We start from the raw sequence: 25703 nt of genomic DNA, 5'->3' as shown, positions 1-25703 counted from the left end.
ATATGTGATAGAAATTTTAGCCACTAAAGCAGTCATCTTTTGCACTGAAGGAGGGAGTTTAAATGATGCTATTAGCCTTTTAAGGGCTTCACACATTGCTAAGACTTTTCCTTTAATTGTCAGAAAACTTGCTCCTGGTTTTTCATAACATTAATGTGCTAGGATAAGTCATATATGAAACAGCACAACTTCTGCTTTAGGCTGATACCAATTTCCTTTTTGCCAATTACATTTAGCTAAATTACATGATGGAAACATGCAGTTTATGGTTCAGTGGGAACTAGGAGATGAGGTACTCGGAGCCCTCTGTGTATTTCAGAACTTGATCTAGGTATACCAGCAGGATGTGTTCTTTAGATTAGCAGTTTTCAGTGTGTGGGCTACAGACCCGTAGGTGTTCCGTGGGGGACTCTGAAGCCTTTTCAGGTGGTACCTGAGGTCAAAACTATTTCCATAATAGTATTAAAATTTTATTTGCTTTTTCTCTGTGTGCCAGCTTTGCACTGATGATACGCAAACAATGGTGCATGAAATTACTGCCATCTTCCTATCAGTAGAGGCCATGGTACCAAACTATGCTAATAATTGATTGTCTTCACCTCAGTATACTTGCAGTAAAGTAAGGAAGAAATAATTAAAGAAAAAAAATCAGTTTCCTTTAAGGATGCCCTTGATTGAAAGCAGTACCAGTTATTAATTTTATCACGCTTTAATCATTGATCATACATCTTACTACTGTTCTGTGGGATGAAGCTGAAGGTATGCATAAAAGAATTCTGCTGCATGCTGACATACAGTGGTTGTCTCAAGGAAATGTGTCATCTCTCAGGATTTCTTCTAAACATCCAAGTGCACATGTTGGGTTAGCAGTTATGTGTGCCTGGCTCCTTGCTGTAGTATTCCCACAGTTGGACATACTGGAATATGTATGATTTTGGACTCATACATCAAATTATTACTCCCATATTTAACATCTGACTTGTTATCTTGCAAAAGTTATGGACAGCAAAGCACATTTGCAGGAGTAACCTAAATTGACCTTTCAGGCTAGAAGAATACACTTTATCATATACACTTGATATATCAAGCAGGAAAAGACCCTGCTTGATGTAAATAAAAGGCAGTACCCCTGTTTTTAGCCCCTTCTTCCCCTGACCAGTACAAGGAGAAACAGGGAACTGTGTCAAGAGAATCAGGGCCTTGATCCTTTGTCGTATATATGGATTTATTAAGAGGAAGAAAGACTTGAAATCAGAATTTGCTGGGTCTGAAATCCAAAATGCTCTAATAACAATCTTTTTCAATGGTAACACAGTCTAGAGTATTTTCAATTATTCCAAACTCTGAAAAACTGAAATCTGAAACACTTAGGGTCCCAAGCATTTCAGATAATGGTTACTCATCCTGTACTGAGTTCAGATTTGCTCAGATTTGATTTGGGTAATCAAACTTTATTAAATTTTACCTCTCAATACTATTGATTTCCTGTTAAATTGATTTTAAACTATTCTGTAATGCAAAACCATAAAAGCATTTGTCTCAAAATGCTCTGATCCTTTAAAGTGATATTTGCTAGGGGAACTGTTTACCAAGAAGCAAAAATATTTTTTACCCTTTTTTAAAGTTTTTTTTAAAATTTTTTATTTAGTAAATATAAATTTTCAAAGTACAGTTAATGGATTACAATGGCTCCCCTCCACCCCAAGAAGCCAAGAAGAAAAAATATTGATTGGGAGGGGGCAGAGAATTGAAAGGATTTCTTCTCAGAAAATCATGTCAGCCAGTTTTGACTTCAGTCAAAGGTGCTTCCTGACTGGCATGGTGGCTGGGACATTTCTGAGGGATGGTCAGGCTTACATGTGTGTCTGAGGGTGCAACCTGGTGCTGTGTCCAGGGAGCTTCTGCTGAGAAGGAGCGGAAGAGAGTGGAGTCAGGCAGATCCACGAGGGCGGCTGTCTTTTAGTCTGGTTCTGCACTCAGGGGAGGTGGCCTTCCTGGAGGACGTGAGAGAAAAGCACCTGGCTGTGAAAACACATTGGCTCCGAGATGGGCTTCTTGGAAGGATTGTGATGTCCGTTAGATGATAAGAGGTTGAAAGTCTCAGCTAACCTGGGAAAGAAACCAGTGAGAGATGATGCTGAGTGAGAAATGTGTCAGTATGTCCGAATATTTCTTCAAGATGTGTGCCTGTCTTACAATGCTCTTAGGATAAACCTTTTGAGAGAGTGAGCGAGAGAGAGAGACAGAGATTGAACACGTAAGTGAGTTCCCATCCCCTGGTTCACTATGCAGAATGTCCTCAGTGCTCACAGCTGGGATGGACTGGGAGCCAGTAACTCAGTCCAGGTTTCCCACATGGGTGACAGAAACTCAATCACTTGAGCCGCCACCTGTTGTCTCCTGGATTCTGCGTCAGCAGGAAGTTGGAATTGGCAGTCATGGCTGGAAATTCATCTCAGGCCTAAACAATCCAATACAAGATATAAGCTTCTCAACCAGTGTCTTAACTTCTATACCAAGCACCCATTCTTAATGACAACTTTTCAAAATAAAGTTTAATGGAAGGTATTTGGCAGTTACGTTGCGACTGAGGACTCTCACATCCCATGTTGGAGCGCTTGCTTCATATGCTGGCTCCTCTGCCTCCAATCCAGCTTCCTGTTAATGTGTACCCTAGAAGACCATGGCTGATTGATCAAGCACTTGGGCCCTACCAGCCATGTAGGGGACCGAGAGGAGTTCCAGACTCCTGGATATTGTGGGCACTTAGGGAGTGATTTAGTGGATGAAAGATCTGTCTGTCTGTCTGCCTTTCAAATAAAATATGAATAAATTAAGTTTTAAAATTATAGTTGAATTGTTTAAACATGTTTATCTTGAGACAATTTTCTTGTTATTAAAAATATACATATATTTTAATAAGTTTAAAAAGCAGACAACTGCATTGACTATGCTATTGCAGGATTATTGAACGCTTTGCTAAGTGTTGAGGTTCAGGGGATTTCAAGTTGGATGAGACTCGGCTCCTGGCTGTGTGGACTCTTGCTTCCTGGGGAAGGTTGACTTCTAGAAACCACTTTTGGGGCACAAGAGCTTTGTGCACATGCTTGCAGGAACATGGAAGATGCAGTGGCTCAATTCTTCTGGGGAGCTGGGGAAGAGGTCTTAAAAGAGGAAACATTTGAGCCAGGTCATGAAGGCTGAAGAGGAAGACATGAAGGAGGGATTGTAGACAAAAGAGGCTGCATACGCAAAGCATGGAAGCGGTTAGGTTCCTGGCAAGAACCTTCGCATGCCTAGAGCGTTAAGATACGGGAGCCAAGGTTGAGTGACAAGTCTAGAAGTAAGACAGCCACATTCTAAAGAACCTTATGTTTGACAAGAACAAGTCTAAACTTTTCCTGTTGACAAAAGAGAACCATCCGGCCGGCGCCGCGGCTCACTAGGCTAATCCTCCGCCTAGCGGCGCCGGCACTCCAGGTTCTAGTCCCGGTCAGGGCGCTGGATTCTGTCCTGGTTGCCCCTCTTCCAGGCCAGCTCTCTGCTGTGGCCCGGGAGTGCAGTGGAGGATGGCCCAAGTGCTTGGGCCCTGCACCCCATGGGAGACCAGGATAAGTACCTGGCTCCTGCCATCGGATCAACGTGGTGCGCCAGCCGCAGCTCGCCGGCCGGGGCGGCCGTTGGAGGGTGAACCAACAGCAAAGGAAGACCTTTCTCTCTCTCTCTCTCTCTCTGTCCACTCTGCCTGTTAAAAAAAAAAAAAAAAAAAAAAGAACCATCAAGCACACTTGATTTCAAGGAAGATAATTCTGGGGACAGTGTGTGGAATGAGGAGGGGGCTGAGGTCAGCAGCCATTGAGGAAGTTCAGGAGCCTGTATCTTCAGGGAGTTCCAGTTAAAATGGAGGGAAGAGGTTTTAAATGACAAAAACCTTCTGAGGTAGAATCCTCTGTTTGGTGGTACTGCATATACTTTAGGAAGCAGCAGTAAAGGTTTCCTGTGAGGAATATGAAGGAAAAGGAGAGAACTCTTGGTAGTTTTGCAATGATTTAAATGTTAATTGAATTTCTTTTAAGTATTTCAATTCCTAGGGTTGAACTCTCCTTTGAATTAGAAATTTGCATATATAGTCACCAAAAACTTCTTGGCAAATTTCACTGAATTCAGGACAGTAATACTAGTATCATGTCAACAGTTAAACAGAAATAAGAAATCATTTAGAGCTCTGTGAAATACTGTTGTAAGTGAAGACAACACCTTTTCCATGTTGTTTCAGTATAGTTTTTGCTGGTTTTCCTTGCCGAGTATTTTAGTAATTTCACTGTTGCCTTGAAGATAGGAATATACCTTTTTGTGTATATATGTTATGTATGTGTTAGCTTTAAGTACCAAACATAGGCTAAATAGGAAATCAGATTTTAAGACAGATAAATTGCATTTCTGTCTAAACTTTGAGTTCCAAAAGATAAACATTTTACTATGGTCTGAGGCTTTGATCAAGTAAGTGGGCCTGATCCCCTGTAATCAAAATACAAGAGATTTTCTCTACTCTCTTTTCAAAGAATTGCCCTGAAGTTCTTTTTATTGCAAATTATATTCTTCTGAAGACCCTCTGACAAGAAAATTTTTTATGCCAGTGAGAGAAACAGAGATGTCTTTTGCCTAATTTATGCATTAAGTGGTGACACTAGAAGTAAAAGCTCTATAAAAATTACAGCTATTTGTTTACACTGGTACAAGAAGGTGTCTTCATAGAAGACATTTATACCTGTGTTAGTGTAAGCAACAGGTTTAGATTTATTAAATCCAAATACTTTTAAAAATTCTTTCCAGATATGATTACCAAACATGTTTGTTGTTTCATAAGCAGTACTGAGTCCAGGTGCAATGAAATATCTATGTGGTGAAGTGGATTAAGCTGTCACCTGCAGCACCAGCAGGCCAAATAGGTGCCAGTTTGAGTCCTGGCTGCTCCACTTCCTGATCCTTCTCTCTGCTGTGGCCTGGGAAAGCAGTGGAAAACGGCTCAAGTGCATGGGCCCCTACACCTGCATGGGAGACCCTGTGAAGCTCCTGTCTTCAGCCTGGTCCAGCCCTGGCAGTTGCTGCCACACTGAGAGTGAACCAGTGGGTGGAAGAGCTCTCTCTCGCTCTTGCTCGCTTGCTCGCTCTCTCTCTCCTTCCCTCTCTGTGTATAACTCTGCCTTTCAAATAAATAGTCTTAGAATGTTGGCAGGGAGTGAGGGGGGACAAGAAGGAATCCCATATAATGTCCACAGAGAAATAGTCCGCTCTCCTGGAAGAGGTGTTTCAACTAGGAGGAGGAATATTAAGAATTGAGCCTGCCTTGGAGGGTTCAGTGTGTTTGTTGCATTTGTCTGCAGTGGATCCCACCAACACTGTTTATTAAATCCGCTTTACTCATTGTAGGCTACCACTTCCCATGACCAGGACCTGAGTTGGTCTTGGCTGCAGAATTTGATAACTCCACTAAGTTGTCACGCTTAGTCTTGTGGCTGTTGCTGATTTTGGCTGTGAGCAGTCTGTTCTGAAATCGGCAGAGGGGACTCTGCTCCACTGGATCTCATTCTTGACTTTTCCAGTGCTGTCTGATTGTTTTTTAGCTGTCTAGCTGTATTCATTTGGAGGGCTATTTTAAACCTGAAGCAGATATCAACTGAGAGAATAAAAATTTAGCTTTTTAAAGAATAATTTTATAGATTGACAGCTGTAACTCTTACAACTTTATTGAATGTGTAGAAATCCAGGAATCTCAATGTTTGTTGTAGTGACACAGAGAACTAGAGGGTTTTGAATACAAATGTTTGACTATTTAATGTTGACATATATGGCTTTATAACCTCAACCTTCTAAGTTTCTAGGAGATTGGTTTTGTTTATTTGTAAAACTTCAATCCTAGGTTCTTTCACAAATTACAGTGTCAAAATTGGATGTTAATCTTGACATCCCTGCACATTTTTGCTTTCATAGGCCTTTGAGTGAAGCTACAAGCGGACATTATCTGGTTGTTGATTCTTTTACAGATGAGAACTGGGATGATGACCAGCTGCTTGGTTTTGAACCATGCAACGAAAACCTTATCTCTGGCTGCAATATAATCAATGGGAAATGTGAATGTGATACCATTCGAACATGCAACAATCCCTTTGAGTTTCCAAGGAAGGATATGTGCCTTTCAGCTTTAAAGAGGATTGAAGGTAAGTGTTCATTTTCATGAATGATCTAGTCGTCAGCCTTAGCATTGTGTAACTCTGAGCAGAGATCATACTTGAGCTTGAAAAGGCAGAGGGGAAGCTATGGAGCTTGGTAGCTTTTACAGTGCCAAACCAGATGCCTAAAATTTACCAGGTGCTGGTGTGTGTGTGTTTCTTGGAAGCTGTACAGAGGTAATGCTGCGGTCTCTGTGAGCAGGGTCGCCTGTGCCAGCCTGCCTAGGTCACCTCTGCCTAATGGATAATTTCCCAAATGCTGTATTTGAGATCAGCATCTGCTGTCACCAGGTCCATTCCACTTGATTTACCATAGGATGGTTCTCCACGAGGAGAGCTTCCTAATTAGAAGTGCAGCTCATCTGGCAAGCAGGAGTCTCTCTTTAGAAGATAATGGGAGAATCATGTGGTGCTGGTGCTGATTGAAGGCTTAGGTTCATTTTGCCAGGGGCAAGAACATGTGTGTATAGATAGATCCGTGAGGCACTTCAACTCTAGAGAGAGGTCATAAATTACATTCACTAGCAAGACAGTTGTATTCGTATCGCTCATAACTTCTTTACATTCATGTGTACAATCTAGAAAAAGGGTTGACAACTTGGAAATGGGATTCATGAGCCCAGTAAACCCAAGTGGAGTAGCGAGAGTTTAGTGCTGTGGCTTCCAGCCACAATTAATGAGGAGTGAGGCTTGGACTCGAGTCTCAGCCCTGCCTCTGACCAACTAGCATCAGTTTTTTCTGGGAAAGAAAAGAGTGCTGGAGGAGACACTCTAAAATACGCATTTATCTCTAATGTCATTCTATGATGAGGAAGATTAGGGAACCAGGCATTTGGCACAGCAGTTAAGATGCCATGTGGGATGCCCACATCACATATTAGAATGAGTCCTAGCCCCATTTCTGATCCAGCTTCCTGCTAATGTGCACCCTGGGAAGGCAGCATGTGATGGCTCAAGTACTTGGGTCCCTGCCACCTACATGGGAATCCTGGGTAGAGTTTCAGCCTCCTAGCTTTGTCCTGGTCCAGCCCCAAGCTCTTGTGGGCATTTGGGGAGTGAACCAGCAAATCGAGGATCAATGCCTTTCTCTCCAACTCTCCCTTCCTTTTGAATAAAATAATTTTTTTTTAGAAGAAAGGTAGGTAATACAGTTTGGAATACCAAGGATTTCAGAGGCCAAAATTCCAGTTCAAAAGGAAAGTAGGACAGGATGGAAGCTTCTGAAATGTATTGTGTCCAACTTATATTAAAAGGTAATAAAGATTTTTACTGTAATATAAATTTAAAATATGTCATCTCAAAACTAAAAAGCATATAGGGTAAGAGGGAGGGAGGCAGGGAATATTATGTTCTTAGAATTGTATCTACAAAACACATTGAATCTATTAAAAACTAATTAAAATTTTTTAAAAATTAAAGACTTAGAAATTCATAATGGCCTGTAGATTAACATTTATTTTGATGACTCAGCAGCCTGGGTAATACGAAGAGTATATAATAGAAAATAATAAAAATAAAAATTTTAAATTGCAGAGGGTATAGATAGTGTTGAAGCCAGTTCTTGAATTTGAACATCAGGAAATCGAGCTTCCACATAACTGATGAGTAGCAGGCCTAGAACTAACTGTGCCAAGTATTCTTCCAGGCACATCATGAATTTAGACAATGCAGTCAGTTACCTAACTCATTTCTATTTCTTGGTCACACTTTGCTCATCTCTGTTCCCACCCACGTTGCCTGTTTGCCAAATTTGGCAATAGAGACATGTAAGGATATAGAGGACGTGGTAGTGTGTTCATTTGAGTTGTTAACTTATTAATTTAGTTACTCATATTTAAATTCCCATAGCATAAAATAAGACAGCAATTTAGAATTAGTACTTTTGCCATTCTTAAATTTCATGAAACCATTTTTATTCCAGTGTTTCAAGTGCCTCAGTAAGGCTGTCTTTGTCTTCACACACAAGCCACATTCCACAGTGTGTGACCCCCTCTGCTCTCAAGCACAGCCTCTTTGCTGCTGGCCAAGTTTCTTTTTGAGACACAGCAGATCTAAGTAGATACTTTTGCAGGCAGTTTTGTCCCCAAACCCAGTATCTACCCACATAAAACTAGGATGGTTACATTTGTAACTAGTTAAGTATATACCTATAATTTTTACAATATGAAGATTTACCTTCATTGATTTTTAAAGTGATTCTGAAAAGCTGTTTGCAGGATTCAACACTTGCAATTGTGAGATCATTCGCACAGGAATAATTACTGTATCTAATTAAATTTCTTTTTTTTTTTTTAGTCTTATTCTATCATGGTCCCTGTATAATCTAAAAGTAGAACAGGTTGAGGCCATATGAGGTTAATGTATCTTATATAAACAGTGTTTTGTTATTCAGAGTAAAGCATACTACAGATATTTGAGCTCTGTAAGAAGTTAGGGGTAGAGGATTTCTATTGGCTGAGACAGTTTTGAAGAAAAAAGCCATATATATATTCAGGTAGATACAGTATGAGAGACTTAATGAAGATATTGTATTGTTGTACACATAATTGTTAATGTTGATAGAAGTTTGATAATTGGAATTCTATAGAGTTCAGGGTCAAGAAAGTGTGACTTGGAATTATATATGATATCATGGAAGAGTAGAATCTAAACAGTTTAGAATTTGAATAATGATTTCAGAAATGAGTACAATAAAGACAAAAGAATCTAGTGTATAAGTGAGAATATGTAAGATGTTGTGAAACTGGAACCTGTCTAAAAGAAGAAGGTTTTATGCCTGTAGGTAGTAGGAATTAATGATGGGGTCAGAATGGGACCAGATTATGAAACATCCTGAGCATTGTACAGGGAGCTTAAGCCTGGTAATATGAGCTATGAGAAATCATTGCAGGCTTATGAGCAGAGAGAAGCAGAGCGTAGTAAAATCAATTTTAGACAGACTAGGGTTCTAGGGAGATGCAGAATAGATTAGCTAAGGAAGATGCTACAGCCAAGAAGCTTGTTAGAGAGCTGTTTCCATTATTTAGATGTGGTGCCGCAGGAGAATGGGCTAGAGTGCTAGCAGGGGAGATGGCAAGGAAGGATGGATGCACAGCATTTTGATGGAAGCGCCTACAGTAGGTGCCTGCAGATAAGAGAGGGATGACAGTACATAAAGACGACTCGAGGATTTCTAACCTGAATAGAGTGAAAAGCAAGTAATAGCAATACGTCAGGGTGAACGTTTTGGCACCATGAGTTTAAACAAATAATTTTTTTTTTAAAAATAGGAAAATCTTTTAAGATATTTTATGATAAATTGGAACTGAAAAATGAGGTAGTTGTTTTAGGGGACATAGGGTCAGGAGATACTACAGCATAACTGGGTGTGACAAGAATGATCTAAGAAAGAGGAAAAAGCCAGTAATGAAATGCTTAAAAATAATGCTCTTGTGAGCAATGTCTTGTTTCTGTTTCTCCAAAGAGTATAAAACAAGGCCATCATCTAACAGTGAGGTAGAAGAAAGGGTATGGAAAATTGAGGGTGAAGAAGAAAATGTAAAACAGGCATCTTGAAAGAAAGAAAGGACAAGTGCATTAGGGAAATGTAATAGGGTCACTTGCTGGTGCTAACAGTTTACTTAAGGTTAGTAGTTACAAATTTGAAGAGAGACCAACCACACAGATACGTGTTTCTCTCCAGCTCTGGTGCAGGTGCAGCAGAGATGGGGATGTAATCAGCGCTGCGGTTTTCCTTGGCAAGTCTGAACGAAAGGAAGAGTCATCCTTTGGGATTGAGAGTCAGGCAAGAGGATATTTATGGTGATTGACCATGTCATCCATACTAGAAGGGGACAAAAACAGTGCCTAAGCAATATGGTCAGTGGGGCGGGGGTCTTAATGTGGTTGAGGAACATAGGAGGGGGCAACCAAGGAAGTTGGAAGGAATTTGTAGAACAGATACTTGTTGTCAAGATTCTTATTGATTTGTAAAAAGGGCTAAGAATGACCTTGGATAACGAAGCTTGCTGAGAAGGGGTGAAGAACCAGGTCCCGGGAAGTGGGAGGCCAGAGCGCTGTGCCAGGATGAATTGTCCCCTTAAGTGATGAAGACGAAGCATGAACAGTAGTAGGGAGGTGGTGCAGAGTCAGAAGTTTTTTAGGTAAATTTAACAACTGCATGCAGCTGGTGATGTAAGCAGATTGCATTTGCTTCAAGTAAACACTATTTTATTTTTTAAAAAGGAGAAAAGGAAGAGTGATCTCAAAGTGAGTTTAAACATGGAGGGCTTACGTGATGCGGGAAATAAAGCCATCCTCACTTAAGAGGGATTCGAGGGAAAAGAGTGGTCGGGGGCTACCCAGGCTTCCTCTAGAATAGATGGAAGAAAGAAACATTCAGAGGGGAGGATGTGGGCAAAAGGCATTATGTAGATGCCCGAACATGGGTTCTAGAAGGTACCAAAAAGGATTTAGAAAGGAGAGTTGTGTGGAGCATGGAGTGACTGCAAAATCACATGCAGATGAGAGTACAGTAATAATGGTAAAATTTATAGACTTGGTTCTGATTATTTCTTATGGGAAGGTGGATAGGTCTGGTTAAAGCCTTGTTTTTAGGACAGTTCTTAGGGGCAGTTAGTAATACTAAGGTGTGCAGTATTAGAGATAGGTGAGAGGAATCAGAGCATAATGAGAAATCATGGGCCCAATTTCTGTTGAAAATGAATTACACTGTAAAATGTAACATTTTAAAAAATTGGAAGCCCCTGCAGGACATTTCTATCTCATATTTATAGAGATTTATGAAGAATGCTGGCAATTTCTGGGCATTAAGGAAGCTCCTATTTATGATATATCTATTTAAAAGGAAGGAGTAGGTTCTTAATTTTACCTGTTGTCTTATTTTCTAAAAATACACGAACATGTCACCACAAAATCAATTTGCCAAACATTTAGAGGAAATAGAAAACTGGTTAACAGTCAGCCATGGCTTTGCACAGCGTGGTTTGTCACAGGGATCTGTTTGTCCCAAGAAAGGAGAAATCTGGAAAAGGGAGTGACCTGCTGGTCATCTCACTGTGTTCTTGACCCAGCTTATAACTTTATGCCATCCTACTGATGGTGAATGGTGCACTGAGCATCACAGAAGTGAAATTGAGGTGCTATAGGTTGGAGGGGAGACCCAGCTAGTAAAAGCAATACCAGTGTCTGCAGCTGTCACAGAGGCCTCTGGAGGGGCCCCTCTCAGCATAGCAGTTATAAAGTCGACAGTTAAGAATTACATTTGAAATAAATAAAAAGACTTCCATATGGAGTGAAGTTTTCAGTTTGTATATGATTTTCTAAGTTTGGGGTTCACGGCTTTAAAAAATTATTGTAATTCAAAGTGGCCCTAATAAATTCAAGAACTAATCAGAAACACAAAACCGTGTCACCTTCAGGGAAGGATACAGAACACTCTGGAAGACATTCATCTATTTATTGCATCCAGAAAGTATCAAGTGCCGAATAGGTACCAGACACTGTTTCTTGCTGTTGAGGATACAGTTCTCATGGAGAGCACATTCGGGGGGGCGGGGAGGGATGAGAGTAAATACATAAAAGAAGGAGAAAGTATCCTGTGGCGTGGTAAGAACTGTGCAAAACAAGGGACAAGATGCTGTAATAGAGCTTAATGGGGACATTGCTTTACATAGGGCTGTCAGGAAAGTGTTCTGTGAAGGAAGGGCTTTTGAATCGAAGTCTCAAAGCAAGGAGGCAGCTTGGGGATGCTCTGAGGGGAGAGAATGGCATGCAGAGGGAGCTGCAGCTGGAAAATCTTGGAGGTGAGAACAAGCTTGCTGTGTGCAGGGACCCCAGGAGGGCCAGAAGGGCGATGTGGCGGGGTGGGGCCAGATCACCTGAGGCCTTGCAGGTGACAGTGAGGGGTGAGCATTTGGCAATGAGGGATGAGGACATAGGAAATGCTGTTCAGGGATTGTGAACAAAGGTGTGATATAAATTTGACTTGTGTTTTAGAAGTTGAATATGGTGGAGCAGAGACTGACCGAGGTTGGGAACAGAGTCCACAGGAACGGGTTCTGTTAAGAAAGAGATAGTGGTGACACGGACCCGAGAGCTGGAATTGGGGAGGAATGGGCAGATTTGAGATGTCATTTAGAATTAGAATTAACCGAACTTGCTGATGTGGGTAGAGAAGGAAAGAGAGGTCATGGCGAGCATTTAGATATGGGGTTTAAGCAAATGGTATAGGGCAAAGAGTAGGTTTAGAGAGGACTTTAGTGTTTTGGGCAGGGGCCAGCTTTGTGGCGTAAAGGGTTAAGCCACTACATGCAATACCAGCATCTCGTGTTGGCTCCAGTTCAAGTCTCAGATACTCCACTTCTAATCTGGCTCCCTGCTAATGGCCCGAACAAGCAGTGGAAAATCGCCCAAGTGCTTGGGCCCCTGCACCCACATGGGAGACCCAGAAGAAGCTTCTGGCTCCTGGCTTCAACCTGGCCCAGCCCGGGCTGTGGGGCCATTTGTGGAGTGAACCAGTGGATGAAAGTTCACTCTCTCTCTCTCTCCCCGCCCCCTTCCCTCCTCTCTCTGTAATTCTGCCTTTCAAATAGATAAACATTTAAAAAAGAAAAGAGCTTTGGGCAAATTCAATTTTCCGCATAGAGCTATTGGTCATTTAAGTAATTTTTGATATAACTAACTTCTTAAGTAGCATTCCTACATGCATCGCTACCACATTGAGGATTGCAAAGATAGGTTAGTACATTGAGAGGACTACAAAGATAGAACCCCAGAGGAAAGCCAGACCTTTCCATGAAGAGTAAAACCTAATTGGAGATTGTAGAGGGAAAATGAATAACCCAATTCACGCTGATTTATCATGAGGCAGAGACCAGCTGAAAGACTATTGGTATGGGATTCATGAAATATGCTGTTAAATGTACTTTTTTAAAGATGTATTTATTTGAAAGTTTGGACAATCAAAATTTATAATGGGATTTCATATATCACTGTTATATTGAGTGGACAAGGAAGAATTGCTCTTCATTCATTATGTGGAAATCCAAGATTTTGAGACCTGAAAAGTGACTCCAGCTCTTATAAATTTGCTGGGTGACTCAACAGAAGGTAAAGGAGAGGATCAAAGCAACCTTAAGCTCAAAAGAGGATTGACAGAGGCAACTGAGAGCAGGAAGTTAAGGTGGGCTCTGGTGGCTGATTGAGTTTGGGGGATGAGAAAGGGGAAGACTCTTGGATTGGGGGTAGCGGGCAGTGTGTGGAGGGAGGGATGATTGTCAAGCCAAATGGCTTGGGAAAGTGGAGGATGTCAGGATAGATGTTTAGGAAACTGATGGTCTGTGTAAACAGTGATGTCATTTCCTAAAAGGGGACTACAAGGAGAGCAGCTTTGTGGGAGGTCGGATGAGGTGGATGTTGCCTTTGTTTTTGTTATGTTTGAGGTATCTATGGAGAATGAAGGGGAAGGAGTTAGGGATCTGGAACTCAGATTTGAATGGGAGATAAGGACTTGTGAGTCAGTCTCCCAAGGAGAGTGTGGTGTCCTAGTAACTTTGGAGTCTTATCAGTGATGTGAGGAGGATGAGCATTTTTGGAATAATTAACGTGACAATAATGTGCATCATGGAGAGGAAAGTGACTGGCAGTGTTAGCACAGCACGATGAGAACTGTGCAGTGAAGCCAGTGCAGGAAGCAGAGAATACTCTTGGCCTAGTAGGAGAAAATCTAGGGAGCAGTACCAGCCACTAACTGAAGATTAGCCTGAAACACAGATAACCACCCCCCCACACACAGTGATACTGGGATTTATTTATATATGTAAAAGGAATGTATAATTTTAATTGTCAATTAATTGACTCATTCATACTCCCTTGTTCATAAAAGCCTTTAAAAGTATTTATATGTGCTAGAGCTGATTAGACCTTCCCCTCAGATTACAGTGCGTTAAGAGTGAATGATCAGTGAGGGAAGTCAAGAAACAGGATTATAGTTAGAAAGTCTCAGTCTGCAAGACTCCTCTCCTGGGCATCCTCCCCCGGTGTCTCTCGTTGCTGAGCCTTTCTTCCATTGTCGAATTGCTTTAATTGTTGATTCACTCATGTGCTTACTCATGGATTCATTCAGAAAGAGTGTTGAGCACATACCATTTGCTGCTACCCATGAGAGCTGCCAGTTTGAGTTTGGTTTATTTTAAGGACTAATTTCTAAATAGTTGTAAGCTTGCAGGTGCGTAAACTGTACCACATTGTAGGAGCTTGCTTTTGGTTTTTAATATATCATAATTGTCAATATTTTAATCATCCACTATGAAAATGTACATTGTATACATTGTATTCTCCTGCCCAGAAATTAAAGATTAGATATGAGAAAGAATTAGCTTATATAGAATTTTATAGCTGTTGCCTAAGACAAAAGGAAGTTTGATTTTATGTTGTATTGGCTCTGCTCTCTGAAGCTAAACTAATTTTGACACAGAGACAAATGGCTTCTGTTTCATAGACGTTTTTTCTTTCAGTTTTTCACAACCTAGATAACAGTTGCCTCAGAGCATTAACTTTTAATTATGCTGTGCTCTAAATTTACTGTTTCAATTCTGCCTAAGGAAATGTTAATACCATGAGCTTCTTATTCCATTTTTAGTTTTTTAGATTTCACTTATTTCACATTTTTTTCACACAAGTGAAGTGTAAGTGCTGAGTTTTATTCTTGGTTGTTATCTATTCCTTGGTCTGTAGCCTATGGTACAACCTGTGCTATGTGTGGCCTAATCAAGTATTCGAACTCTGAATACCATCTGTAGTGTTTGTCAGTAAACAAAAAATTAATTAGGATTTAGAAAGAAATGTACTGTATGCTTTTACTCATCAAACTTTGTTCTTCAAAAGTTGTGTGTGTGTGTGTTTTCTGTTAGTAGTAGGGGTTAATGTTCAAAACATCTCAAGAAAATGTGATCTGGTGGAGCTTGGCATATTATTAACATTCATTCCACCTTTGGAATAGTGCAAGAGAATTCCCTCCTAACACTCTGGCCACTGGTACTGCTGTATGGAGATGCTGTTGGCTGTGCTAAGAAACCTGCTGTCATCCCAGGGAAAGCAGATGCTCCCGGTTCTGCACCCACTAGGGCTCAAGGTCCACAGCAGGCCTGGGTGTCAGGCACATAGGTATCCTCTAGATTACTCCAACATGTGAGAGCTTCATGGTCTCACAGATTGTGGCTAACCAGGACTGGACTAGGTCTGGGGAATCTGTATTTCCAGTAAACCCTGGGAGAATCTGCTCCTGCCAGTTTTCCACACACTTGGAGCAGCAAAATCATAGTATGTTTATATGGTAACATTTCCTTGTGCAAAGACAGATTTGTTGTGCTTGTGTGAGAGAACATCATGTCTTTAATCACAAGACCTGTGTTTGATTTCTATTGTTTTTGAAAACAAAGCATGTGTTGTAAATTCCTTTACTTCAGATATTAATACACAATAATGATTTCATTGTGCATATTAAAATATTTATAAGTAAATATTAAAAATGGGGGAAATTCATCTTTCTTGTGTACAGCTATGGTGAAGGACAAAGCAAATCCTGAGACATGGGTGCTTGGTGAAATCATTCATTTTTAATAGAGTTGGTCCTTAATACAAGTTTACCTGTTGGATCTTTGCTAAACTTTAGAAATATGTTCAAAATCTACATCCATCTTTTTTTTTTTTTACAGTTATATTGATCTACATCGTATCCCTAAATTTTTCCTATATACTATTTTCTATGATAGATATGATCCATGTAATCATTTATTCATGGGCTCAGGTTTACTGTGAAGAGATGTAACTGCTTCACACTGCCAGATTATGCTACAGTGATGTTAGAAGGCTGTCCTTACAACTGATCATTACTGTGGCTGTTCTTTTGAGGAGAAGTTGGAAATGGGGTGGGTACTGTACATTTTGTGAGGTTTATGAAGTGTCATGGAAAATATTTGATGGAAACTCTTGGCCTTTCCAAACTATTAGTTGACGATAATAGAATATGTGTATGTAACTATCAAAAACCTCCCAAAGGTAATCTCTCAAACTCTGATTCTTATTATTCTGAAGCCAAGCTTTCTGTCCTTCATGACATCCATGTGTACAGATTTCTAGTTTTTAAGTCCGGTTGTTTCGTTAACAACCTATTAACAAGTAGATCCTATTTTTTTAGGCTGGTTATATCAGAAGGCATTATTATGCCTGTGAATGCTTTGCTTTGGCTCTTACAAATTGTGTGAGAATTCCGCTTTAGAAGACTCCGGTTAACATTGCTTATCAAGTTTAGAAACACTAACACTTCCCTTGACCATTCTACCTCACCTTGCAGGTAGGCTAGGGACCTCAGAACCATCATGGGCCCAGTGGGTTTTTCCTTTGGCTGCCCAGGTGCGTTAAAGAAGCTTATTTAAGGCAGTAAGGCTTTAGTGCAGCTTTAGAAGTGCAATGCTGTCCTTCTGTCTTTGTAAAGACAGTTACAAATTGATACATTCTTTCCTGTTTTGGAATATATATATACATATATAACACGGTGTATTTGTAAATGTGTATATATATCTATATATATACTCAAAACCATATCTATGAAGTGACTTTAACATTTAGATATGTTGTTTCATTTTAAGTAGCTACAATGCCCTGGCTTAAGAAAGTACAAACTTATTATTTTCAGAGTAAGAGTTTTTTTATTTAGATTGACAATTAAATCCATATTTTAAAATTTCATATCATAGGTACAAATTCTTAGGAGAATTGTCTTTAAAAACATGCTTTAAATCATTGCTGTTTTGATGTCTTGATAACTGGTACAAGGAAAATAAAAAGGTCTACCAAAGGACGGAAACCAGTTTCAAATATCTGGGAAATAAAAACAGGAAACTCGAGGAACTTGGCCAAGTACCGTTGGAGAGGAACTTTAGTTGAGTATTTGTACCTGCGTTTTAATTGTTGGAAGCCATGCGGTGACCTTCTAGTTGGGATTCTTGTGCTCATCAAAAGGAAAAAAAGCCATGATTGTAACCCCTGTTGCCAAGAGAAAGAGGTGGCTTTGTAACCTCCACCAGGGTTACAAAAAGGATGAGTGTGAAAACTGAATTTCCACGTTGACATTTAAAGCCTTGCGTTGCATGCAGTCACAATATACATAGCAAAGCAATGTCCTGTGCTGTTCATTGATTTCCCCCATCCTTGCTTTAACTCTTTAATTCTACACCTTCAATCATCACTTTTGTCTCAAGATTTGCATAGTCCAAATCTCTGTCTAACCTCATCTCACACCTACTCCCAGGTTAGTTAAAGAAATACAAGATATTGTAGGTGAGCAGTGTTTGCTGCAGGTCTGTGCCTTATTTCTCATTTAAATGCCAAGTCTCTAATGCAAATTGTTAAAAAGAATATATTATCATGGTTAAAAGGACCAAAAAAAAAAAACGCATTTACCCAGTGATGTCTTTTTACTTACAACATTATTTTTCTACCTACCAGAGTTGTTTAAAAAAATGCTGGTTGAACGGATGACTGCCTTTGCAGGTTGAGGTTTTCTGAGGGTTAGCCCTGAGCAGCCCCGCACGTGTCTGTGGTTTCTGACTCTACTTAGGTTGCCTCTGTTATTCCCAGAGCATCACTCAAAGGTTCAGAGTTGCTGCCTGGCCCAGCTGTGTCCTGCTGAGCCTTGGCCCCCACAGAGGCTTTTCCCGACATGAGCAAAGAATCTGGAATCCAAGCCCAAGAGGCCTTCTGAGCTTCTGCCAAGAACTGTGAGTGGAGACCACTCCTCATAGCAGGGTTCGGTTCCCCGGGAGGAGCTGGAACTGTCCCTCTGTGTGCATGGGAATTTCCGCCCCCTGCTGCCCCAGGCCAGCTCCTTGCCATCAGCCAGAGGGTGTGCAAGACCAGGTCCTGAGCTCTTCCAGTGCACATATCTCAGGCCATTCAGACCTCCTTAACCAGTGCACTCAGTATTTCAAAATCATATTCCAGGGTTGTGGAAACTCAACCAAGCTAGGTATAGCTTATTCTTCTGAGTAATAAGATTTTAGTATTTTAAAAAATCTATTCGTGGGAAGAAGCAGGATGCATGCAAACATAAACCTACAGTTTCTTCCACTTCATGTGAAGTCAGTTCTATCAATGAACATCTCCTAGTTGTCTCTCTTCCTCCCTGGCTACCCCATTCTGTTCTTGTTTTCTCCCACCTGAGAACACACCATCAGCTTTCTCTTTACCACCAGCACCTACATTTAGGAAAAAATTTAAATTGTTTCCCATCATTGATTGATTGCACTATAGATTGTTAGCCAGTGTTCGGTTTTTAAATCCATTCTAATTGTGCAATTCCAATTAAAGGCATTCAGTCCAGAAACAGGAGCACTCTTTAAGGTGGAGCAGGGATCACCATTGTCAGTCCTGCCCCTTCCTGCCCCTGACCTGCTCGCTGGGGGAAAATGGACCTGGGGCTGGCCCACGGCATAGGGACATCTCAGAGGAGTATGGAAAGGCTCTCGCCCTAAGAAGCCCGAACTGGGGAGATAGCGACACACAAGCAGTTGTAATAAGGGCAGAGCAGCCATGCCCGACCTCACTAGGGTTGCACATACGAGACATTGTGGGAGACAGTGATAAATAGAAAGTAACATGGAGCCTAACTTAATTAGTTTAAAAGCTGTCTTGTGATTCATAGACATGTTTTATTTCTAGAATTCTTATGTCTGTCATCTTTGTAAAATGTATGATTCTCTCAAGGAAGGTATTTAAAACCACTAAAATTCAGTATTTGGACTTATTTAAAATTTAGAAATGTTCTAATAATAAAATTGACTCATTCCCTAGTTCATATTGGCCTTCCCTAAACAAATTGCCCTGGGGCATTTGAATAATTTATTTTGAAACCTATGAGACCATTCTTTGAATTCTGCACACTCTCTAAGGAAAGAACAGTGGATTCACATCAATTGTTGATCTTTGTAAGCTCGGGTATCCTTTTTATTAGGTACCTTCCTGCTTTTGATTTGTAGTCTCTATTGCTAAGTGTTTTTTGCATCAGGAGGAAGTGACAGCAGTAAGTGGTGCCTGTAACGTTGGAGGAGGGAAGGAATTAGCACAGATGAATTAATGTTTGTGTGGGTTCTTAAGGGGTTGGAATGTTCCTCTAAGTCAAGGATGTGTTTTTTTGTTTCTAGCTGACAACTTCCTAGTTTCCCTGCACTTCATTATTCTTTTCTCTGTCACTGGGATTTTTTTTAATTTCCCGAAAAGCAAGTGAAGTGCTTTCTTCTTATCAGTGGCCTTTCTTTTCCTGTTCCAATAACAAAAGAACAATACAGGAATTTAATAATGTTCAAAACTGATACTTCTTTCTCTTAATAGATCCATATGTTTATCTGTAGATAAAAGCCAAGTTTTGTAGACATGGAGGAAAGCTGTTCATCAGAAAATGAGCTAATGATGTATTTGTCGTTTTTTTTTTTCATTTGGTTTGGAAAATAGTTTTTTTCTTCCAACTGTGTACCAATGATCTGTTACGATTTAAGTCGCAAAATTTAGAAATCAAGGTAAGAACACTGGTTGTCCCCTAATAGAAGGACATTTTTAAGGTGTCTAGACTACATTCTGATCTTGTTCGTGTACTTTTATTTTACTAAGGTTTATTATTTACTTCTCCTTCTACTTTGGCAAAATAAGCAAAGTGCAGGCTGTCTCTCAGAGCTCTTGTAAATATCAGAGGTGTGTTTGTGCAACAGTGGACATGAGAGGACGCTTGTTTCTGCGTTGCCACACGGTTTGCCTTCTTGGCAGAGAGGAGCATTGAAAAGTAGCTCCTGGGTGTATCTTGGAGCCCTTGAGAAGGGGACTAGTGACCTGTCCCATGATGGTCGTGCTGTATGACCTTGGAGGACCTTGCTTGCTCTCTTTTCTAAGGCAAGAAACAAAATCTCGTATTTTCAGTTGTGTCTGACACAGATCTGGCTGGGTAACTAGTTGGTTTTTAAACTGCATATACACCTAGCATATAACATTTAAAAGTGATAGTTATCTCTGTAGTAAAAAGAAAATATACTACTGTTCCATTTATATGTTCTCAGTGCCCTTGCATTCCTATTGGTAATCACCATGGAGCCTTCTGAATGCTTCCTGAGGGAGAGCCGACTTGTTTCTGTTCCATCGGGAATTTTTCAAATGAAATTACGCTGTGGTGTTACACCCCAGTGCAACATGGAACTCCCCAAAATGTTACCTAGGTGTTCTTTCCTGCCTGTTGGCCTGGCTTCTTGTCTGCCTAACTTCCAGGATTATTACATTGCTGTCCTCGGGGGTCCTTTGGATCTGTCAAGGATCAACACACCTCTTTAGATGGGAGAGTGCATCCCATATGGATTTGTAATAGTGTGTTCGTGTGCACAGGAAATATCTGTTTCCTGTAACAATAGATGTCACATGTGCATCTGTGTACTTAGTGTGCCAAAAGGACAGAGTATATCCCAAGTGCATGTATGAATTTATGTAGTTAATTATATGTAAGCACGTACACATGTATGGTAACATAATAGATAAAACATGGAAATCATGTGGTCTCTTTTATCTTACCCTGTATGTGGATGTCTGCATTTCCTGTATTCTACTTAGAATGGCAGTGCTGATAATTGTGCTCAGTTTTCTGGTTGAAAATTTCCTGAAAATTTTGTTCTTTGATTATGGAAATTAGAGAATCTAACCCCTCATTGTACACTCCAGCAATTTTTTAAAAGAATTGGTGTATTATTATACACTTTGTAAATAGCCTATGGAGGACAAGCTATGACTCTTTGAATAAATATTATTCAGACTCCTTCCACTTTCATTTCCCTTATCACCGTAATAACCACACCCAGCTTTGCTATTAAACTGTGTTGTCTATCTGCTTCCCACACCACAGTGAAGCTGACCTTAATGAGTAGCAAAGGAAACCTGAGAGATAAAGTTGAAAAACTGTCTTCCTTTTGTTGACATTTCTAAAGCAAGAAGTCAGAAAGCTTGGCTCCCTCTGGGTAGACAAGAGCCGCCATGGGTCGTGATTAGATGGTATGCTCATTGCTAAACAAGATGACTCCCAAAAGAATCATTACAAACATTCCAGTGAATAACCAAGAATTCAGGTAAACTAAAGGGCATGGCTCTTAGCTGACAGACTGCTTGCTTCCGCTTTCTATACTTGGAGAATAGCAGAGCTGGAGGTGGAAATCGCCATGGGGATGGAGCTCTCCAAATTTCTGAGTGTAAGCCCTCGCTGCCCAGCCCAGGCCAAGCCATGTTTGGGAGAAGCCTCCATATTTGGCTATCTAAAGCTCTGTAGCAGGACTCCTTTGCTGTGTTTTACTGTCTCTACTGATGTGAAGTTTCTGCCACAACTTAGTTGTATTACTGTTCAGTCCAGAGGGATTTTTTTTTTTTTTAAGATTTATTTATTTACCTACCTACCTACCTATCTGAAAGTCAGAGTTACACAGAGAGAGAAGGAGAGACAGAGAGAGGGCTCTTCCATCCACTGGTTTACTTCCCAATTGGCCACAATGGCCAGAGCTGCACTGAACAGGAGCTAGGAGCCTCTTCCAGGTTTCCCACGTGCATGCAGGGGCCCAAGGATTTGGGCCATCTTCTGCTTTCTCAGGCCATAGCAGAGAGCTGGATCAGAAGTGGAGCGGCCAGGACTAGAACTGGCGCCCATATGGGATGCTAGCACTGCAGGCGGTGGCTTTACCTGCTATGCCACAGCATTGGCCCCAGAGGGATTTTAATCACACAGTAACTTTAATGTTTCATGCATTTGTATTATTTCTGTTCCTAGGTCATATTAACCTTTCCATTGAACTTTTTTCCATCTGTTAAAAAAAAAAACCTTTGTTTTAAATATGTCTTGAAAACTTTGACATGAGTCATATCACTTGGTATCCATTTGCTAGCCATAATGCAACATGACTGATTTTTGTCATATTTCCTATGGGTTGATGTACCCTTTTCTATTACCAGAAAAATATTTCAAGTCTTTATAAATCTTAGGTGAAGTGCCTCCAAAGAAGAGAAATAAAATGATTGAATATCATGTTATGTACTGTTATCTGTAGCATCAACAATAAATGAATATCCCCAGAAAAGAGGTTATGAAATCACAACACACACGGACACACTGAAGGATTAGGAGGTAGTAAATGTGAAATGGGCTTAAGAATGACTTCATTCAGCCACTGACATTTTGGAGGAACTCAGGCTGTCAGGAAAATGAACCGATCTGTATTAATATAAAGCACAAGAAATTTAAATAAATCATGTTTGAAAGCAATACCAGGATTTTCCTTGAATGTTGCTGAATAAATTCCGCTTGTTAAATGTCAGTTAAGTGTGTGTCACTGGCATCCATAAACTGACAGGGCCACAGAAATATCCAACTTTAACAGCTTTAAAATTTTTAAGCCCTTTAATGTTCTTTTGACCTTCAGTTAAAGGACATGGTTGCGTAGCAGAGGAAATGCCTCAAATTCTAGCATCTGGGTTTGTTTCTTTATACTTTTTTGGCACAGTTACAACAGTAGGGCTTTTCTTTCCTTTAATTTTTTCCCCAGTACAGTCGGCACAGTCTTTTCACACAAGTGGCAAAGGACAGTTGTAAGTCCAAAAGCAATACACTTCTGCCCCGTGCTCCGTGGTAGGGCCTGATTGAATGGCTTCTTGTTTCACAGGGCGCCAGGATCAAAAAGCAAATAAACAGAATCCCACACAAATATAAATTTTGCATAAAGTTGGTTACTACACATATGCATATAATTTTTATATACTCAAAACGCAATGCAGTCAATGCTCTATTATGTTGAATGTGTTGGGTCTTTGTCTCAGTATTCAGTTAATTTCATCTGTGTATAGTTTTTGGATCCTCATCTGAATTCTCAGCTGCTTTTGAAGATGTTTTTCTAACAGTTGTTTTTCTGTACCCAGGAAGAGAACCTAGTTTAATTAAAGTCCTTGTAAAATGTACGTATTTTGTTAAAGAATTTATTTTGGCTCTATTAGTATTTCATCCATATTTGTTATTTATCACTAGTAAGAGGTTACTTAAAATTGAAGAGAAAGGCAATGAGATCTGATTTTTCCAGTCATTAAAATTCCCCCATCAAAATAGTAAGCTGAAGACATCTTCACCTTTCTGTGTTTTCCCGGCTTTGCATCCCATGAGTTTGAGTGTGATTTTTTTCTTCAGACTCTGGGTGTTAGGAAGCAGCATCCTGTGGATGCACTTTCCTCAGGGATTCAGTGTGTACTATACACCTCTCACACTGCTCGCCTCTTCAGTGCATGTGAGCCTTTGTGCACTCTGACATGAGAAAGATAGGAAGCAATACCTTTATGTTCAAATGCTTATGGACTTAAAATGAACAACAGTTCTCAAAAGTACACTGGAAAGATTCCCACTGCTATCTCATAGAAACTTGTTTTGTCTGAAGTTCTTGTGTGTGTGTGTGTGTGTGTGTGTGTTTTAAGATTTATTCATTTATTTGCAAGTCAGTTACAGAGGAGGAGAGGCGTGGAGGGAGGGTGGGAGGAAGGCAGAGAGCGAGCTTCCATCTGCTGGTTCACTTCCTAATTGGGCACAGTGGCTGGAGCTGTGCAGATCCGCAGTCAGGAGCCTCTTCCAGGTCTCCCACTCAGGTGCAGGGGCCCAAGGACTTGGGCCATCTTCTGTTGCTTTCCCGGGCCATAGCAGAGAGCTGGATTGGAAATGGAGCAGCTGGGACTGGAACTTCTGCCCATATGGGATGCCTGTCCTGCAGGCAGCAGCTTTACCTGCTAAGCCACAGCGCTGGCCCCTTTGTGTTTCTTCTTTACAGTTAGATTGAAAAAGATGATCATCTGCCCTTCATAGATGTCTATATAATTGTCCGATTTGTTCATTAATTCAGTAGATATTCATGGAGCACCTGCTCTGTTTGAGACACTGAGCTAGATTCAGGGTTAATAAGCAGAGAAGCTGCCAGTCACTCCTAAGCTTTCAGTCCCATGGGGCATAAATAAGATTATATAATACTGTTGACTTGGTGCAGGGCTGGGGAGGCTTGATCCTGAGGTAGGATGGTTTGAGAAAATCTCAGAAGAGATAGTGGTTGAGTTGGACTGAAAGGTAAGGAGTTAGCCGTGCAAAAGCTTGGGGTGGAATGCTCCAGCTGGAGTGGACCACATATTCAGTGACCATGGTGTGGGGAAGAGTCCTGTGGGCTGGAGACCAGAAGGTTGTGGTGGAGCGAGAGCAGTGAGGAGGGCGGCAAGAGAGGTAGGAGGGACTCAGTGATACAATAGTGCAAAGATTTTGGATCTCAGGCTGAGTATGATGGGAATGCCCGGAAAGGTGTTCAGCTTCGGATGGAGAGGGCAGAGTCACTTCTTAGGAAGATCAAGTCTGGCTGCTCTGTGGAGAAGGGACTGTGGTGGGTTTCAGTGGAAGCTAGGGGATTAGTTAGGACATGGAAGAAGAGCCTGGAGGATGACATGTGGCCAGATAAGAGAACTGACAGAGAAGGGAGTAGATTCTGTGGATAGTTTGGAAGTACAGTTGTAAGGATTCAGATACCAGGTTTGAGCTCCAGGTTAGGGGGTAGACTCAGAAATGAGGCCCAGGCTTCTGGCTTGAGCAGTTGGGGCCATTTCCTGAGATGGGGAAGATGAGGTCAAAAACAGTGAGTCAAAATTAAGCTTTTAAATAAACCAAAGTGGACTAAGGGGAGGCAATTTTCAGTTCTCTTTTTCAAATACTTATGGTACATGGCAGTGCAGTCATTAAAGTGTTTCACCATCAGGAACCCACAAGGAGAGTTGTGAAGATTCCTACTCCATGACCTCAGCTTTGTCTCCTGCTTTTATCAAATCCCTTCCCTCTTTCATATGCTCTGTTTCTCTCCCTGACGGTTGGAGAATGCTTCTGTTTCTTCCCCAGGGAAGCCAACAAAACTCACACCCCAAATTTGCGTGGCTTCCCTTTAAGGTGGTTCGTGGTTTCTTTTGTTAAGCTGTGTCTCCTGTTTCAAGCATGATCATTCTCACAGAATAATCCCAGCTGAACCAAGGCCCGTGAGGGAATCTCATGCACGCCCCAGACCATGTGCAGCAGTGACATGCTGCTTAAATCTCCCCTCCCCACTGCTCACCCAGGACCCATGCTGGTTTTTACCTTCTCAGTCTGTGCACTTACCCGATTTTTCTCTCCTGTGTGCCTTCCTGTATTCCCTGAAATCAGAGACAGTGTCTGATACATAAGAGATAATTGGTAAGCGATGGTTGACAAAATGGATTGAAACTGAATTATAAAAGATAACTCATGACATACTAACAAAATTGGACTTTGTCTCTTAGCCATTATGGAGCCATTGCAGGCTCTTGAGGAGGGGGGTTCTGGTTCCTCAGTTAATACCAATAAAAAACAAGTGCTATAAT

The 25703-nt window shown here is 40.9% G+C and overlaps 1 protein-coding gene across 7 annotated transcripts in view; it reads left to right on the top strand.

The window, feature by feature from the left end:
• The window catches only part of CRIM1 (cysteine rich transmembrane BMP regulator 1), a 208645-nt gene that overhangs the window by 34081 nt on the left and 148861 nt on the right, over nucleotides 1-25703 (top strand). For 6 of the 7 annotated variants that reach the window (XM_051842989.3, XM_070069255.2, XM_051842988.3 and 3 more), the window contains exon 2: nucleotides 6045-6218. In XM_051842989.3, the coding sequence (XP_051698949.3) occupies nucleotides 6045-6218 (174 nt within the window). Of the gene's footprint in view, nucleotides 1-6044; nucleotides 6219-25703 lie in introns of those variants that run through there. The other variant, XM_089327759.1, reaches the window with a different exon arrangement.

This window comes from Oryctolagus cuniculus, chromosome 2, assembly GCF_051225735.1.
Source record: "Oryctolagus cuniculus isolate XC-2025 breed Fujian yellow rabbit chromosome 2, ASM5122573v1, whole genome shotgun sequence".
NCBI classification, from domain to species: domain Eukaryota; kingdom Metazoa; phylum Chordata; class Mammalia; order Lagomorpha; family Leporidae; genus Oryctolagus; species Oryctolagus cuniculus.
Note: the sequence above shows the minus strand (reverse complement) of the source record. Positions and strands in the feature narration are given on the sequence as shown.